At 42.2% G+C, this 19,900-nt stretch overlaps 1 protein-coding gene across 4 annotated transcripts in view; it reads right to left on the reverse strand.

Moving 5' to 3' along the window:
* Positions 1–19,900, reverse strand: part of Ptprm (protein tyrosine phosphatase receptor type M) — a 677,957-nt gene that overhangs the window by 260,688 nt on the left and 397,369 nt on the right. For all 4 annotated transcript variants that reach the window (XM_027397791.2, XM_027397790.2, XM_027397789.2 and 1 more), the window contains exons 8-10: positions 15,178–15,486; positions 10,967–11,076; positions 2,344–2,545 (exon numbers count right to left, since the gene is read on the reverse strand). In XM_027397791.2, the coding sequence (XP_027253592.1) occupies positions 2,344–2,545; positions 10,967–11,076; positions 15,178–15,486 (621 nt within the window). The remainder of the gene's footprint in view (positions 1–2,343; positions 2,546–10,966; positions 11,077–15,177; positions 15,487–19,900) is intronic.

Consider the following 19,900-nt stretch of genomic DNA (forward strand, 5'->3'; position numbering starts at 1 on the left):
CATTCAAAATCAACTCTGATTCCCTTAAGAGTTACTTCACATCATGCAGTTGCGTGTTGGATACAAGCATAGTTCTCTCTCTTAGGTCCACAAAAATAGAGAACAGGGCTCAGGAACTGTAACCTAATTCCCTTCCCATGTCCTCTTGCCTGAGCTGAGGCCTTGCTCTGTTTGCTGAGGCTGGCCCTGAAATCCTGGGTTTAAGCAATCCTGCCAAGGCCTCCCAAGTAGCTAGGAACCAAGCATAGCAATGTGGTTTTAATACCATAAAAGTCAAATCATTACTTTTGATGAGCTTGTATAGGGCAACTGAAATGTCAAGTTTCTTTGCTTTGGGATAGAATTATATGAACTCGAGGTGGCCAGACTCATATTCATTGGAATTTTTATATAATATATGGGAAGACTTAATTATTTTTCTAATGGAACTTCTCTCTTATGATAATACAGACTATGCTCTCAACTGGGGAACATAATAAAACTTACTTGGAAGTAATACACATTGGCATATATTTCCTCTTTGAGTCACCATGAGAAACTGATATAATAGATGATATCATATTAATAGTGATATATTCACTTAAGATCAGAGGAAATACATTAGAAGTACCCCAGGATGCAGTCTTTTTTATCCAATACCAATAGCAGTCCTGTGAATATGTTTGCCCATCTATGTAATTTTTAACCTCCCAAAGAAAACTCATTTTCAAACCATGCATTGTCCTATGGCCTAATGATGTATATTGAACCTTCAGTCAAATTTGTGCACAGGAAAACCTCATGACCTATGAAATATCCCTTAAGTTATCATTTCTTTTTCTGTTCTTTAAAATTTATTTTTTATTTTATGTGCATTGGTGTTAAGCCATGGGTATTGGGTCCCCTGGAACTAGAGTTACAGACAGTTTTGAGCTGTCATGTGGGTACTGGGGATTGAACCTGCGTCCTCTGAGCAGTCAGTGCTCTTAACTGCTGAGCCATCTCTTTAGCCCCAAATTATAATTTCATAAAAACCCCTTCCCTCCATGCCTACTAGAACACTTAAATTACACTAATTTTGGACACTGATTTCCTTCTGTTTCAAATGAAACAGTTTACAGGGCCAAGGATGAAGTATCATAAACACATGCTGAATGTCACTGAGCTGGCCCTTGGAGTTGGTTAACTTGTCTGCTGTCCCCTGCTTCTTTATAGCTGTTACTGTTTGGATATAAAATTGCCACCACGGGGCTGATATGCTGAAAGCTTGGTGCTTAGTATATGGTACTACTGAGTACTGAGTAGATCAGGAGCCTGCAAATCTTATCAAAGGATCGAGTGACTGACAGGTTCAAACCTGAATGGATATTTGGAGGCAGCAGTCAGCCTTTTTAGACTGATGAGACCCAGAGGGAGAGGTTTTGGAGGGTACATTTCTTCTGGCACCTTCCCTTTCTTCTCTCTGCTTCCCAGTCACCAAGAGGAGTACATCTATGCTCTATCTTGCTTCTCACCAAGATGTGTAGTGTCTTCTCAGACCCAGAGCGGTGAGGCCAGTCAACCATGACCTGAGACCTCCAAACCGTGAGCTAAAATAAAGTTTTCCTCTTTCAAGTTGCTCACTTGCCCTCCCTCCCTCCCCCTCCCCTTCCCCAGCATTTTGTCACAGTGACAGAAGGATGACTGACAAAACACACTACAAAAAGTTCAAGCCAAAACCTAAATGTTTTGCCACTCGTAGACAGACAAGGGAGGAAGAAAAAAGGAAATGCTCATGGAATTCTGTTTATTGTGGTTACATATCCAGATGGCAACTTCATTTCCTCCTGTTTAAGGAATGCAGGCATTTTCTGCACAGAAGAGCATGCCAGAAATATTCTACAAATTATATCTTTTGTTGGGTGATATAACTGGGTCTGTAAAGAGCTGAGTCTTTGATGGCATGCATGTCCTCTCTAGGCAGGATGGAAAACAACTAACAAAGTAGGTCCTCGGGACAGCGGAACACAGGCGCTGCTTTTTTGCTGAGTTCATGGCTTACGTCAGAGTCTCTCCAACACTGCTGCTCTGGTGACCCAGAATTGCCAAGGGGGCTAGAGGACCTCACCAGAACCTTCTGCTTTATAATCGAGCCCTTCAAGACAAACTGCTAAAACACTGGCCATGCACTAATCCAGGAGGGCTATACACTCAGATGCTAAAAACACAAAGCATTTTATTTTAGCCTCCAGGTCTTTTTTAGGCACCAAGAGTTATGATAATGAAATTTATCATTATGTTTTATCATTGCATTCTTGATAGCAGCAATGAAAAGGCACAAGCCACCCTTCTGGTGAACGGCATTAACTCATCAATATATAATACCTGATATCTTGGTGGTGAACTGGTTTGTTGCTGGAGGTCCAAACCCCTTTGCTGTGCTGGCTCTGATGGTGAAGGAGTATGTAGTTCCAGGATACAGGCCAAAGAACAGAAAATGGGTTTCATTTCCTAGTTTTGAAACTCTTCCACTTTGGTTGGATAAATCTATTTCTGGGTCAAAGGAGCTGACTGCTTTGTAGGTGATCTGTAAAGGAATAAGAACATGGTGGTGATGCCAGAGAAGACAGATGTCAATCTCATCTTTTATCCAACAAGCCTTCTGATGGGAGGCTGCTTCCAACCTTGAGTGAAGACACATAAGAACTCAGCCTGACCTTCTGAGTCGTTACCTCTCTAGAGGGAGGGACTTAAAGCCAGTAGGTTAGAATGTGAAAGATGGGTTCAGCATGGTCTGACACAGTGAAATTGTATGGTTTCAATGTGTCCTGAGAGCTGATTTAGAAAAAAAAGTCCAAGTTGGCAACCGGCTCAGACTGATGGGCACTGGCAAGATAGAGGCCCCATCTCTAATCTTTGGCCATTATCTGATTTGGACATGAATGGGACACTTGTATTTCACAAACAAGGCCACATTGAAGTATTTCTGTCCATGTGGCTGCTCCAAAAATAAGTCCCAGACACATGCCAGTAAGTCTTGGTGCTGCAAATGGACAGCGATTATGGGTCAGTCATTGACATCTTTCAGAGTAACACTGTCCAACAGAACTGTCTGTCATGGGAGAAATTTTCTATTCCCTATTAATCAACATGGTGGCCACATGCTCTATGGGGCCATTGAGAATGCAAAATGTGGCTATTGACACTAAGAATTGAAAATTTCATTTAATCTTAATCAAATAAAATTGAGGTTTAAATGGCTATGAGTGACTAGCAGCTGTCCCCCAGCCAGTGTGACTCTGGGTATTTTCACGATAGTTGCCATGGAATAGACATTCTCATTTTGGATGAGGCTGGAATGTTTGAAAATAAATGAAACATAGGTGCCTTTAAATTTTGCCTTTTCAAGTGATTTTTTAAAGAAGGGTTTCGGCGTGAGAGTTCATCAGTCGCTCTAGAGCGCGCACTTTAGTGGTGATTACTAACTTCTACTAGTTGTAATGACATAATTTTTAAATGTGGCATATTCAAAAGTTTTAAATTGCAAAACTGAGCACTTTTCATGCTTCTAAATAGGTAAAGCTACTTGTAATTTATGTGCAAGAACACTAACACTGTTATTATACGGAGTGATAATTGACATTCTTTTTTTTTCTTATATTTACACCATGTCATTATAATTAAGAAGACCTCTTTGAAAGAATGTTTAGATTGAATCACCTGAGCTTTGGCAAGGGAGTGTTTGCCATGTATATTAATCACTGCAGTAGGTGGTGTTACCAGAGTCAGGCAGTTCTGGTTAACCCTCTCACTGACGGATGGCTCTTCAGAGGCTGAGGAAGTTGAGAAGGCAAGAAACCAGCTCTCTCCCAGCAGCCAGGGACGACTGTGGTGGAGCCTCCTCCATCCAGCTTCCTAGCTTAGCTCTCCATCCCTGACCCCTCAGGAGTGGAGTGTGGCAGGTGTAACCGCTCTCCACCATGCATCCATTCATTCACTTACACACTTGAAACATTGGTAGAGGGCTTCCAAACGTGCCCAGCACTGTGTTCTGGGGGCGGGGTCTCCTTGGAAACTGAGATGCTGTACCTGCCCTGCTGGGCAAACAGGATGGTAGGGGAAGGTGATTGCAACCTCAGTTTTGATGAGATAATTACAGAGATGAGAACAGTCTACAAAGGACAAGTTCATTATCTTCCTGTCCACTCTACTGTCTAGACTTTGGCATAGCGAGCGTGAAAAAGCCCAGCTTCTTCCCTCAGACCTGTGGTCGCCTGCCTCTCTGGCTGCGCTTCTGAAGACATGACACTGCATAATTCTGTCCTCTGCTCTGTGAGGTGACATGCCTGCATGGCCCCATTGACACTTACGGGGGCCTTCTGGATTCTGCTCTTGCTCACCAGTCCAGAGCAGTGCCAAGTCGTCTCTGTGCTGCGCTCTTTAGACCTTCACACCGGCTGATTGTGTTTACATCCTAGTTGGATGCTGATGCTGTCTGTGGCTAGCAGACGGACCAGGCCCTGACTTTAGAAAGTGAAGGATTGGACTGGGTGTGGTGGTGGAACTCAGGAACCCAACAAGAAGAACATACCAGTTAAAGAAGACACTAACTGTGGAAGAAACAGACACAATGCCAATATAAGAAGCTTCGTCAGAGAGAAAGATCCACAAAGCCCTTCAAAATTCCTGAGGAAAGACATGTTGACAAACCCGAAAGGACTTGAACACTATAAAGGACTTATCTGGCCACGAATTTGAGAGTAGAACTTGGATTAAGTCCTGCAGCAAGAGGGCCCCTGGACCCAAGGAATGAACAAACAGAGGGCCTGTGTGGGCTCTGCAGGTTAGAGTGTTTGGCATGGGCTTCTTTGTGCTCGATTCTGTACACTAAGATGGAACACTTGGATACATCCAACAAGGAACCTGAACCTTTCTGGTGTGGAAATAAAGCAATCTGACTTGTTTAATAAAAAAATACCCTCTTGACCGGCAGGTGGGACTTTTGTTTCATTGAAGGGGTTCATAAAGGGAGTAGAGAAGCCACTGGGAAGTGTGGTAGAATCCAGTGGCTAAAGCTGTGGTGTGGATGACAGAATAGGGTCAACTTCTCAGACTGAAGGAGGAGTGTGGGGCAGCAAGAAAGGAACAGAGCGGTGACAGGAATAAATTAGACAGCAGCCAGCCAGCGATGGACCACCAGTATGGAGGAGCCAAGGAGTGGCCCTGTTTTGGCCCTGCTCGAAAGGCAACCCCCACTTAATGAAAAGGAATGGAATGAATGAGGGTGCCTGTAAGGGTGAATGCAGACATTTGAGATGTTTGCGCGGATACGAATGTATGGTGGAACCAGGGTCTGAGAGAGGGTTAGGCTGGGGCTAGAAATTCGGGGGCAGACATAAAGATGGTGCTGGGGAGGAAGATTCTGACGAGAATTCAGGTGTCTGGCCTGAACCTCAGGCCAGAATCTCAAATCTGCATCCTAAGTCTGGCTTTCCAAACTCAGAGCAGCCAAAGATCCCGGCTGAAGCTGGTCCAGGAGCTTTACTTGGGGATGAGTCACGGATGCGGTAAATCTACTGTTTAGTCTTAAGCCATGCTTTAAATATGTCAGAGGCAGAGGAATGTTTCCTGTAATTACATTATCTTTTGAAGGACCAAGTGATGTCTTACTCTTCTTTCTGGTCCCACTGTGACCTGAACCATTTGGTACTTGGTATATTTTCCAGAAGAGACTACTGGAGAACACAGGTGTGCCCTACAGCATGCACACATTCTCATTCTGGCAAAGTGGGGTCCAGGCCAAGCAAAGGCTTCACCAAGCAGCTCAATGCCCACTGCCAGGTGGCCCCTATCTGAGTCAGATAGGATATTTGTAACCGTCTTTTAGCTTCAACCCTTTATTAATTAGGTAAAAACTATAGACCTTGATCCTCTGTCCTTACAAAATATAAACAAATACTAATTCATGCTTTCACAAAATTTTGAATTCTCTTATCTACCCCTAAAGGCAAAAATGTGCATTAAGTATCAGAAAGCTTGTAGCTCCCATCCCCTAAACCTGCAGGAGTCTGAATATCAGAAATTACAAAACTCAGCCAGGTCAGCGCTAGGGAACAGCAGTGACCAGGGCATCATCGTTCAATGCACCACAGCATCCTGCCAGGCTCAGGCTAGAACACGACTCTTCTTTCTGGCATTTCGTGTTTTCAGCTGGTCATTTCCCAAGTACTGATTAAGTACCTAGTAGGCACCAGGCAGCAGCAAAAGCAGAGGGAGGGCTCCCAGAAGAAAAGTTTGGGGAAGCTTTTATACAAGTACTCCATTGCTGGCTGAGGGCAGTCAATGTTTTAATGAAGCCACTATGAAGACTACCAATTGTCCTCTGGTGGGCCCCAGTAATTTTACGGGACACTCCCAGACACCTGAATAAAGTCATGGGGACGAAAGGCGTTAAACTGGGGAGGTGGAAGGAACACTTGCTTATACTGGATGATTTCTGATTGCAGTCAAATGCCTAGAATCTTCTAAAATTATCTCCCCCTTTCTCCTTAAAGCCTCCAATTCTACAGTGCCAGTTTCACAGAGAGACAAATGGAACGGCCTTTTAGGGGGCCGGGATCTTCTAGGGAGCAGGAGCTGATGGTAATTGCTTCCAGCATAAAATATAGGTCTTTAATTGGGGTCTGAGCAATTTACTCTGTGAACACAAGGGGATGGATAATTAAATTTGATTTCTGGGGTCAGAAGGGCCAAGGTACTTCACAAGCAACTATAGTATTTGAAGGAAATACTGAAAGAACAGCAGAAGTACACTATGGGGGGGGGGCAACTGCTGTAGGAGGGCAGAAGCATAGGAGCAAAAAGTAGAGTGGTGTGAAAAATTCAGAAGGCTCTGTTCTCAGAGGGGAAAACCCTCCACTGAGGGAGGACCATGGCCCATTAAATCCAGGAGAAAAACAAAGCAAGAAGAAGTATTAATAATAGATAATATTGGGATAAGATCCAGAGGTAGCCACAGTTCCTTTGGTTCTTTGAAGAGTTTATTTATTTTTATCTTATGTCTATTATATGAGCATCTGATTCTATGTCCATGTGACACATGCAGGCAGCACCCACAGAGTCCAGAAGAGGGCATCAGTTCTGGGGTGGGAGTTCCAGATGGCTGCCAGCTACCATGTGGGTGCCAGGAATTGAACTCAGGTCCTCTAGAAGTAAAAGCAGTGCTCTTAACTACTGAGCTATCTCTACAGCACCTAGTAGTAGTTACTACTTGAAAGAAAAAGTGGGAAGGTTGCTTTATGTTGAACACTTCTGTACTTATTTTTATTCTGAAAGCTTTAGTACAGTCACAACTTTGACGAGGTAATGGATATTGAAGCTAACCTCCTCACGTGCCCCCTCAACTCCTGCTTCTTAAGACTACCACGCTCAGACAATGGTGACCAAGTACACACAGTTATCCAGGCTCATGATCTTGAGATATTTCAACCCTTAACACAAATGGCCCCATCAGCCATTTGGGGACCACTGGGACCACTCTGCTTTACAATGAGTCAAGCTTAACTTTCTCCATGAGTCACACTCGAACCTGAGCTTTGGGTTTGGCACTGACCTGCTTCTTTCCACAGCTGTTGATGGGACAGTTGCTTCTAGTAGAGAAAGTCTGATTCATTTTGTGGTTCTTGCCTTCTTCCAATGTCTTATGCATATTGAGTACAAACCTACAGATATGTAAGTCTCTTGGCCATAGGTCTAGAATTAACTATTGATGACTGAGAGGTAAAATTCATGAGATGCGTTGCCTACATTCTATGCATTTGGGAGTATTACTTACTGATAGACCTTTAGAAATAGGTTCAGTATCCAATGTTTAAATTGTTGTGGGTAATTTCAGATTGCCTACAAAGGGGCAACATCTATTTCCCACCAATGGTCTATATATGTACACATTTCTCCATGCCTCTGGTCAAGCTATACATTATACAAATCATACACTATCAGACAAGTTTAATGAAATTAAACAAATTTAGTCCCTATTTGGATTTCTGTAGTTCATTATTTAAATTTAGTAGGTAGGCTACCACATGCTTCTAGGGCAGCTAGAGTTCTTTCTGAGTTGCACCCTCATACCCATCATTTTGCCTCCACCTGATGGGCTCTTTGCATTATGCTTATTAATCTGTATCAAGTCTGTATATATCACAACCAGAAGGCTATTTGCTGCCACGAGTGTTGAAAATAATCACTCCAAACATTCTGTTGACATTTAGACTTTTTTCATGTCTTTCATCATTGTGTAGTTTAAAGCTTTATGCAAACAAAACCCACTGATCTTTTTCACATGTCTTCCAAGGCTTTTGCCCATATTTGGAAAGGTGTAATACAAAAATTCCTCTAGTTTTTTTGTTAGAGATTTTTCATGAGATTGACTTTGCACATTAATCATGGAAGTGTCTTGTATTTACTTCTGCACTATGCAAGCCAGTGACCACACAGGGTATGAGGAATTGTAATAGAGCATGCTTTTGCTAACATTAAATTGTGTTCATCTGAATTGATAAACACAACCGCACTGTAGTTTCTGACTTGTAAGAATTTGGACTTGCATCCAGTTCTAGCAGTTATCAACTAAAAGAAACACTGAGTAGTTAATTTTATTTTGAACACTTGTATCCTTAAGAGGTTCATCCGGAGAATAATATTACATCCACAGCATGACAGAATAGTCATTGAGGATGGACGTAACTACCTTCCCTGGATTTCAGGAAGATAATTGACAAAGCGGGATGGCTAAAGTGAGGCATGGTTATGAGAAGGGCTAGATCAAGAGGATGGTAGGGGAACAGAAAGAAAAGGCAAATTAGTGAAGGGATGAGGGTAGAAGTTAGAACGGAAGAGGAGAAGGGGGGTATGTTGTGATGTTCAGAAAACAAAGGATGCTGTCAGAGCTTTTCAAACACCAATGCTTCCAAAGCTTCAGAGGAGAGAAAAGAGAACCCCCAAATAATTAAAGCCCAGCACTTGCATTTATATCTATAGTAGACAATCTATTTTGTTTTTTATTCCCAAATCATCTAAGTATGTTAACAGCTCCAAGGGAATGCACTTGTTGCTGAAGCATTCACCAACCCGGCAATCTTTACAGATACTCTAATGTCACTCCATGGCACGAAATCGCTGTTCTGACAGTCCCTGCTTCTTCAGGGACAGCTGCTTAGCGTTCTTAGCATGGTATCTGTTTCACAGGCCTCTGATCCTAAGAAAGGGCATACAGGCTGGAATGGCACTAGTCACCTGCTCCACTCACATAAGGCAAGTGAACCATGACTCCTGAGCACTGAGGTCCCAGGAAAGGAAGAGTCGCTCCTGGGATGCCATCCAAGTCCTAATTTGAGGAACATGGAACTACTCTCCTTCCTGTATGTAGAAACTAGGAAGGAATGAGAGAGTGGTACCCAGAAAAACGTATTTAGTCCTTCAGACCCAACTCAAATATTTGTCACTTTCCCCCGATTTATGGAAAAATGAGCCAACATGCTCTACTTGCAAATAGCTGATTGCTAGAAGCTTGATTTATGGCAGATCCACACATCCGCACCACAGCTGTGTTTAGATCAGTGTTCGGCCTGGGACAGCTTGGCTACTAAGTCAGAGAGATTAATGGGGTCTTCTTTTGAACCATCATTTTCCCTGTTGTTTTCATGCTGAAGTTACTTATCGCACAAAGATAAATGTCTGGTGGGATTAGAGAGAAAGAATCCTGCTATTAGTTTCTGATTGTCTAGTAGCAGCCTGTGGCTTTGGAGACAGGCAGATAGACTCTTGGATCTTAAAATGAACTTCAAAGAGTAGCTTTTCCAGTAAAAATTCCTGTTATTCTTAGATTAGAATTTACAAAATCTCCAAACACAGTTAGAGGCCCCAACATATGAAATATTTTCATCATGGAGGGAAAAACAAATTGAGCCTTCTTGACTTGACTATAAAACATTTCCATAGAAGCTGAGCCATGAATTTCCATAACTTTATGTTTTTACAATAAATCAGAAACTAAAAGTAACACTTTTTTAGCTTCCTTCATGTTCATTTCAAATTATTATTATGATTTCTATTGTTATTATTTGTTTTTGCATTTCAATGCCATTGTTTTGGAAGGCGTGGGACACATCAGTGGAGTCTGCAGGGTCAGAGAGAGCGCTGGTGGTGATCACCGTTGACAGTTCATGGACTCAGGCTCCCGCCAGGGCCACGGAGAACTATGCAAGCCCATCCAGATGCAGATGGGTCAGAATTTTTAGAAATCTTGCAACATATAATTTTGTTGAATTTGCATTCAAACAAACACTAGTTTTAAAAAAAAGTACCTGCTTGTTTCTATGACAACAGGCACAATGAAACGATGCTCACAGTGATGAGAAGATGGATGCAACCCCATTATTGCTATTATTTTTTCTTGAACAATTTATCAAATTCTCTTTTGCTACCATCACTCAACTATTTGACTCGCCTCAGCAGACAAAATGGTGTCAATGAAGTCTAAGGGATGAACACTGATATGAAGGAGCCCAAAAAGAATTTTCCATTGTTACCATGGAGACAATACTTTATCGACTTTTCTAATTGGATAATCAGTGTTGTTTTACAATCAATGGGAAAAAATAGTTCATAGCTGGGAAAGAATGTGACTCCTCGATTGCTTCCTAATCAATGCATGTTTCAAAAATAATTATTACTTTCGATAATAGTGACTTTAAAAATGTTACTCTGTGTCTTAATACACAACACACAATACACAGTGATCCAACTTATCTTAAAATGTATTTTGAAACTATGCATAATTGAACATCTCATTTTTAATCTTTTGTTTCTAGATAACCATTATTATGACTTTAGAAACCATTAAACTCTCCAAAGAAACATGGAATTATGTTTTTAAAATGCCAGAGAGCTCAGATCATCACAAGACATGATACTTAAAGAGTAAATTATCAACCAATATGTAAGGTACCTCATATAGAGTGATGACACCATATGTTTGTGTTGGCTCTCTCCACTGAAGAAATATCTTCTCCTCGAAGGTACTTCCTTGGATGGACTCTGTAGGCACAGCACCTGGGACTGGAGAAGAAGTCAAGAGATGAGTGTAGGGGTCACACAAAACGATCCTCCCAAACAGCTCTTTTAACTATCCATAGAGGTCACAGATCCCAATGGTCCATTGATAGCATTTGCATTTCTTTTCAAAATCTGGAATCTAACAGCATTTAAACTACACTGCCCTTGTGAAACGGTTTAAACTTTTTTTTCCCCTGTGAGGTGTGAGCCAGTTACAGGAAGTTCAGTTGTTTGCCTTTGTATGAACTGCTTTCCATCTCTCCAGAAGGAAGGAAGGAGTATGTGTAGCCTTGAGGGTTTCCAAGTAGGGCTGGTGGAATGGTGGGTGGCAGTGCTGGCTTGCAAAGATGCAAAGAATGAGAATGATTACACAGACCTGTAAACCAAGCACTGGAGAGGCTGAGGCAGAGGATGATAGAGAGTTTAAAACCTGCCCGAGTTACACCTGAAAAGACCTCAACATCATTAGCTGGCCGAAAACTGCCAATCAAAGTCACACTCTAACCAAATGCAGTGCTGGGCAACTGTGAGATCATACAGTAACTTTGACAACCACATGGCAGCTCTTCAAATTAGTCTGTATACAAAGACACACGGTGTCACCCAGCGATTCCACTATCTGTCATCTACCTATCATCTCCCTGCTATCTATCTATCTATCTATCTATCTATCTATCTATCTATCTATCCATCCATCCATCCTTCATTTGTTCCACCCATCATCCATCCATCAATCCATCCATCAATCCATCCATCCATCCATCCATCCATCCATCCTCTAATATATCTACTGATTACTCAAGATAACCGAGAACAGGTCTGCTCAGAAGACTACAAAATAGTCACAGCAGCATCATTAACTGAAAATACCCCAAATGTTCATCAACACATGAATGGATAAACATTTCAATAATGATTTTTAAAAGGAGGCTGGTGAGATGTTTTAGACTGCGTGAGGATATGAATAGCATTTTAATTGTCACCAAGTCTGTCTCAGACTGGACGGATGCCTGGAATTTCTAAAGAAAGTGAAGGATTTCAAATTTTAAACTCATTTTTATTTGAAGGCATGCTTATTGGTAGAGTGAGAGCTTTTGTATTTAATCCAAATGGAGCCAAGTATTTAACAGAAAAGCTCTTTATTGATGTCCATGGGGTGGGGGTGACTGCTATTTAAGACTCTCCAATAATTAAAAATACTCAGTTCAGACAGCTGCTGGTCCTGCTTGGATTTCACTTGCTCCATTTCTAAAATGATGTTGGATTTAAGTCAATTTCTAACGTACAGCACCTGAATAATATATAATATGGAACTAATCATTCATTCTGGGCTGAAGAAATCAGTAGAACATTATGTTAAAAAAAAGTTACACACAGTGTTAAAAAATAAGGACATGTCAGATGGTGGTGGTGCACACCTTTAATCCTAACACTCGGGAGGCAGAGCCTGTGAGTTCAAGGCCAGCCTGGTCTACAGAATGAGTTCCAGGGATGTTAAGGCTACACTGAGAAACCCTGTCTCTAAAAACAAACAAACAAACAAACAAACCAAGAAGTAAGGACCTGGTGAGTTACCAGGAAACATTCTAGACTCTGGGCTTAGCCTACTTTTAACAACCAGAAGCTAAACCAGGCGTCAGCTGGTTCAAGCCTGAGAAAATGCTACCAACCCTGTCTTGTTTGTCTCCAAAGTGTTTCCTATGACATCACCCTTTTCTCAGTATCAGCACAGCTGTATGGGGGGATGCTGTATTGCATGATTGTTTACAGTTGGAAATATTTCCGTAGAAATGAAAGAATGAAGAAAGGAAATAGAAGAAATCAACTGAAAATTGAATGGGCTATATCCAAATTATGTTGATTTCAAGGACATCTTTATTTTTTAAAAAGAAAACTTATTAAGTTTCTTAGAAGAGACATGCTCACTGAAGGTATTGGGTGGAGAGACCCTTAAGTAGGGCTGGGCAAATGACTCAGTGGATGAAAGTGCCTGCCACCCAAGCTGATGGCCACCAAGCTGATGGACTGAGCTCCCCACCAGGGCCTTATGTAGTGGAACAAAAGAACCAACTCCTGCCTGCAACCCCTCCCCCGCCACACAACATGACATACATACGTGAGCCCACACATACAGTGACATAGACGCATGCAAAAATAAGGAAGTGATGTAATAAAAAGAATGCTTTAAGTAGACTCACAAAAAATTTTATGGTTTAGAATAAAAAAAATAGAGTTCTCTATTCAGAAGACTGAGTAGAGAAAATAAAATGTCACATGAACTTAGGTTGAAGATCTTCTTTTACATGTTCTAGGATTCAGGGTTTTAGCAAAGTAGCCACCACACCTGTGCTGTCCAGGGACACTGCTAATGGTCATCAGAAGATGATTTCCATACTCTTCCTGCTAAAGTAAACATTGAAGTAAATGCGATTCCAGAACACAATGATGTTGGGTAAACTAGAGTCACAGTGAACGGTTGCTTTTCTCTTCAATCTTGCTATTGTTGGACAATTATTCGGTTTGTCTTTCTTCTTCCCATCTTCTTTGAACTGGGTTTTTGTTTGGTTGGTTATTGAGAAAATGTAATTTGAGATAATAGTTCTTTTCTAATTAGCTGAATGCTGCTGAGCTACTAAACAATAGGTTTTTATTTGCAAATAACACAAGGCTTAATTCCTGAGACTACCAAGATAATTTAAACAAACAAACATCCAAAATTAACAAGTCTGACATTTTGACAGGATTCCAAAGAATTTCCAACTTAGTTCTCACTTTGAAACTCCAAAGGAGTTGGGCAAGTTCTTATCCCTGCAGTCATATCTGGTCTTGTGGGAACGGCTACATTTCATCTCTTGTTGACTCAACAACATTGTTAGTTAAAACAGGAATCATGTGTTTATCATTAACACTCTCTGTTTTCATGCAAGGACTGATTTGGTAGTTTTGGGTGTTCATCATGTCTTCTTCTAGGTCATCAAATTGCTACTGATGAGAAACAATGGTTTATTCTTAAAGATAGTTTGTATAGTTTATACAAAAATGAATGATAACATATGATCATATATTACAACATATAAAAGAGAGATTTGTGTCACCCTCTCCACAGTTCAAGGAACAGCACAGGAAAGGGGTGGGAAGAAGTCAGGATATCTTCTGGGCAAATCAGAGCCATGAAATCACAGGCTCAGGTGGGAAGGACTCCTGCTCTGGGTCTGTACTGGATATTGATTGGAAAGATGAGGAAGAATGCCATGTAAAGATGTTCAAATAGTTTGTGGAACTGATATAGTATAATATCTCAATTACTGCTTCATCCAAAATGACAATAAAAATGTTAAGCACTACTTAGAGGACTATAGAATTGCCATATAGAAAAGTGTCACATGACTAAGAAGATTTGGAGAATAAGCACTGACTGTGGGCCTAGCCCTAAATAGAAGCCCATGCCATCTCCTCTCAAGCTTGGGGAACATTCCAGAAGAGGTCAGGAGATGCGTGAGCTGGAGGATAAGGTGAGGGACCACACAATAACATCCTGTAGACTCACACAACGATTGTGATTATTAACTCACAGTTGTAGTTATTTATACCAGACCCTCACAAGACCAGCTCTATCAATAATCAGTCAAAGAAAGGGGGGTATGTGGCTGTACACACTATCAGAATGAAAGATTTTTAGAGAAGGGAAAATTTCTGTCTCTTGCTGTGTGTCCAGAGCTGAGCCCACCAGGCTCCAATAGATAGCCCGAAGCACAAGGTCACGTAGATTGCACTGGTTAACCTCTTGAGGTCATGGAATAAAATGAATCAAGACAGATGTAAGGGAGAGAACTGTGAGGGTCAGTGGAGGGTGGGCAGAGCGGCAGGGACTCGGGAGATGACAATGGCCATTATGAATGGTGTTCACCTGTGACGCTGGGTGAAACTGAATTACATAAAAACAGTAAGCCTCCCTCTCTGCCCCTCCCCCCTAATCAGTGCCCAGAGTGGGGGCACAGACACATTAAGTTGCCCTTCCACCTGTTTCCAATATAACAGCTCTAAAAATCAAAGTCGTTTTGAAAGAACACCTTTCACATAGACACGCCATTTAAAAGCACTCACGGTCTTCATCTGTCTGCACGATGAGTTCCTGACTCTCCTTGCGCCCCTCGGGGTTCATGAGAATGAGCTTCACGCTGACATTGGTGTACGGGGACAGGTTGGTGATTGTATGCTGAGGGTGTGAATTATCCGTGTCCCAGCTCACTTCTTCACGCACCTGCTCCTGCCCTCCAACCTGGTAACAGTAGTGAACTGTGAGGTTATAACTATGGCAACGAGTTACATTGTATCCAAATGGCTCCCAACGGATGGTGATTTGTCGAGACTTCACCTCTACAACTTCCAGTTTTCTTGGGCCACGCATGGGATCTATTTTGAAAAAGAAGAGAAAATACACGGGAAAAGAATTATTAAGGTAGAGTCCATACATCATAGAAACTCAAAACACATGCAAGAAATATGTGTGTTTTGAATAATCTGAGCCAAAACATACAGAGAAAGAGCAAGCTTGCTTTGCAAATGATGGCAGTAAGACAAACCATGTAGCCATTACTGAACACACTATGCGCCACGCCAAGCACAAGGGTCTACCTTGCAGGGTTAGGCAAGGGCTAAGTTAGACTGCTCTGCTTTGCTATAGCCATGGTTCATTGATAATTTCAAATTTTATTTTCCTTAGGTGTGGTTGCCGTAGTGAACGGAAGAGAATGACAATTGGTAAGGAAAACAGAAACTTAAGAAATGATAGTTAGGGTGCACCACGCATTTGAAACGATTCCGGGAACTGGATGCTTCCACTCCCCATGCATAAATCCCAGTTCTGTGGCTAAGTCAGGCTGGATGACCCATTGAATGTCAAGGCTGGACTGGGGCGCTATGGTTCTGAGGGACAGGAAATAGCACTTCAGGATGTTACTGATTTCTAAACGTGATGGAAGAATGCAACGTGCCATAGCAAACCCACATTTCATTTTGAGACAGAGCGCTAGGAAGAAGTCTCCCCTTTACTTCCTAACCTGCCGAATTTTATTAATGCTTTAATACTCAGATGTTTATGACAACTTCAGGGAACTCAAGATCTCTTGCAGATTGGGAGGCATCCCTTCACTATCTTTCTGCATAATCAGGTCTCCACAGGACTGTCCACAGGTGCTTTCCCAGGGTTCTAGTCACCACCCTATGACTGATTGCCCAGACAGTTTAATAGTTTTCAATGGAAAATGATTATACATTGCATATGTTACATCTTACCTAAGAAAATGCATGCTTAAACAAAGGACTGTTCAAGGATTAGAAAGTTAAGCACTTGTTTTGTCTGTCTGCTGGCAAGATTTTCACAGAAGGCAGGCCTCCTTTTCCTTTGTTAGTGCCCTTTAGAATTCCAGCAAGACAAAGTGAAGTCCCAACCTTTTCATTCATCTGCCAAGGAAGCAGGTACATTGGCAGAAATCAGGTATCTCCAGGACAAAGTACCTAAAACCAGTATTGTCGTGAGAGTTATAATTAGCAGTAGATAGGTATGCTGGCTCAACTCCTGGATGAAGAGGCTGGTGTTCACTGCCCAGTTTCATCAAGCTCCGAATCAACTGAATACAAAGTTATTGTACACAAGCATCTACATAAGATGGACTGCCCCCAACTAAGGATGTCTCTCATCCCCTGGTAGGTCCGCCACAGCCCAGAGAGGACCAACACCTACAAGTATATGAGCAGAACAGATTGGACTCAGTTATTAAAACCTTGTTATTGTTATTAAAACAGTAACGGCCAAAGAGGCCATGAAGTTAGGAGGGTGTCGGGAGTAGAAGTGGACCTTCGAGGAGCTGGAGGAAGGAGTTAGGTCAACAGGAGCAGTATGTTCAGCTTGAAATCCTCAAAGAACCAATGAAAATACTTTCTAAAAAGAACTCTCCCTGACAATTTTTTTAACTTCACATGGAAACAAAAGCAGACACACATTACAGAGAAACTGCATTTGGAATTCTGGTCCTTTTCCAGGGTTCCTGTTTACAGAGCAATCAAGCAAAGCTCCTAGTCAGCTCAGTGACCAGGAGAGTCCACAGATACTCTCTATAGGGTACCGTTGCTAATGTGTGGAGTTTTGGCTTGTGGAGAAGGAAGTCTGTCAGAAGTCATGACACATCTGTTTCCTGGCACACTTTATTTAGGCTTTTTGTCACGGTATGCAGCTCTCTGTTATATACTGAGATGTTGGTACCAGTGTGGCAGGGTCAGTGCCAACAGAGGTAGCTATGAATCATATCAATAGGGCATCATTATAGTCACTTTGACTTTAATTCCTGGCCACTTCTCCTACTTGTTAAAAGCTGGAGACAGAATTTGAATCAACAAATTAATGATTGAATGGTCCACTGTTGGTGGATACTATTGTTTTTTGTTTGTTTGTTTGTTTTTTTCTCTTGCTAGGGCCCAGAGGCAAAGTTAGGTGAGCAGAGGTAGTTAATCACATAAACAAGAAACAACAAAGCAAACAGAAATACTAACACATCAGCAGCTGCAAGTGGAGCCAAGTATCAGAACACTCGTCTGAGGACCCAAGGGCAATCTCCAAAACCAAAAACCACATGCAAACCAAACCAAACGTGAACAACCATGTCAAAAGACAGATGCACCCCAGAATATAAGAATGTAAGTGGTATATCATGTGCTGCCATGACCCATGACAGCTTTCTCTCTTTAATGATATTGTGGCTACATCAAGTTCAGTGTCTAAGCCTTCGACAATTCCTCCCAAGCAACCTTCTTCCTCTTTCTTCTTCCAGTCTGAAAAGTGTGATCTGAACCAGCTATGGCTTTAAAAGGCTCGCATCATCTTAGGTTAGCATTTTACGATACCTTCAGTTTTAAAGTTTCTGCAGAAATATCTGCTAACTGTGAACAAGCCATTCCAAGGGGACACTGACGATGGTGAGTTACACTGATGATCACACAAGGCTCTGAAGGGCATCGTTGTAGAAACAGATCACACAATAGCAGCTCCATAACCAGAAATGCGGGGCTTCAGCAAGGCTAATTGGAACATACACTGCATTCCTGAGAGTACAATACAAATACCACCCTCACTCACCATGTTCCCTGGGCATGCCATTAGTGCCATTCTATGGGAGCAATATAGATCTCCTCCAGTTAGATAACAGGGCAATAAACTATATACACAAGACCAGTAGTTACAGGATATTTGCTCCTCATTCCACATGAATCCCAAAGACAGGGCTGAGAACAGGAATCGATTCCAAGGCCTTTTCTCTCTGCACCCACAGCTTCAGGACACACTGACACACCCCACCTTTTTGAGAGGGGCTTAATGACAAACCCCATTGGTGTGAATCATAAGGCCAACTGGTCTACCATAAGCTCATTGGCTCAAGATGAGCCACCAGAACGGCCTCCCCCGGGAGCACCAGGGCAGCCACTGCAGGGAACTTAGTCAGAAAGCTCTGGTGACTCCCACACTGGCCCAGGGCATTTTTCATTTCCTTCTCTTTCTGCCAGATTGAGCCAGGCTTCCAGCAGAGAAGCCTGACAGTTACATTCCTGACCCTAGGGACCAGCAAGCCCATTTCTAGCCTCCAGCTCTTAGTATCCTATTTAATCAGCCACCCTGCCTCCTTTTCCCTCACCCCCTTCTCTCAGAATAGGGCAGAAGCTGACTGATAGGATCAATTTCCATTGCAGGCTCAATTCACAGCTCATTTCTCTGGAACTCTGCACTTTACCTCCGATTACTTCTGCAGTGCTTTTTCAGAAACTCAATTTCAGAACCGGTGAGAGATATTTGGGTGTAATTTTAGGATCCTGTCATCGATAATCAAAAACATAGATTACAACCAACGCTCCTGCTAACAGGTTTCACTTTCCTACCTCTTGGTGAACCACATGGGGGTCTATTACGATACCAAGAATAACACCGAAATGTGGTGGCGGCCCCATTAGGGCCTCTAGCTCTTTTTATTTCTGCTCATGAGTCTTACAAAGGAGAGTAGCAACATAATAAAGCTGTGGCCTCATTTACTTCACTCTTCATCAAAGTCAGAGCAAAGACCCCATTAGCCCGTTGTACTTTGGGCTATCCAGTGATTCAGTATTCCTAAGCAGCCAGGACTCCAGGCCCATGGCATGGTTTGCAAGTGGCATGGCCATGGCTCTGGAATCAGTCAAAGTGCTCTGCAGTTTAAAATGCATCTTCAACAGTCAGGCTGAACATTCTGAAGTAAATTAACGCTTCACTCCCCGACAGACATCTGTAAACCTAAGATGCAACTTGGCGCATTAGGGCTTGTTTTCTACTTACTCTATACTCAGAATAATGTCTTCTGCTAGATTTTTTAACAGATACTACATTAATACCTGCTACAGTTCATCATAACTAGAACCCAGGAATGCCCCCCAGAGTACCTGTGGGGTTGAGGCAGGAAGAGCCTCTCTGTTCAAGGTCAGCCTGCACTACACTGTACAATCAAGTCCTCAAAAATGGACACCAGAATAAGGCAACAGCAAGAAGACATGCTCCTGGAATTTTTTTTTAACATATGAAAATCCAATATAAAGGAAGACTGATTCATTTTCTGCAGAACAAACTGAACTTCAAATGCACTCATTTAGGTCCAGCCTGAGAGTGCAGGCCTGTAATTTCAGCTGCTTGGGAGGCCAGGGCCAGAGGGATCTCAAATTCAAGACCTGCTACAGATACAGATGGAGTTCAAGGCCAGCCTGAGCAGCTTGACAGAGGGACAAGTGGTGGAGATGGAAGAGCTCAACCTCA

This window comes from Cricetulus griseus, chromosome 2, assembly GCF_003668045.3.
Source record: "Cricetulus griseus strain 17A/GY chromosome 2, alternate assembly CriGri-PICRH-1.0, whole genome shotgun sequence".
In the NCBI taxonomy this organism is placed as follows: Eukaryota; Metazoa; Chordata; class Mammalia; order Rodentia; family Cricetidae; genus Cricetulus; species Cricetulus griseus.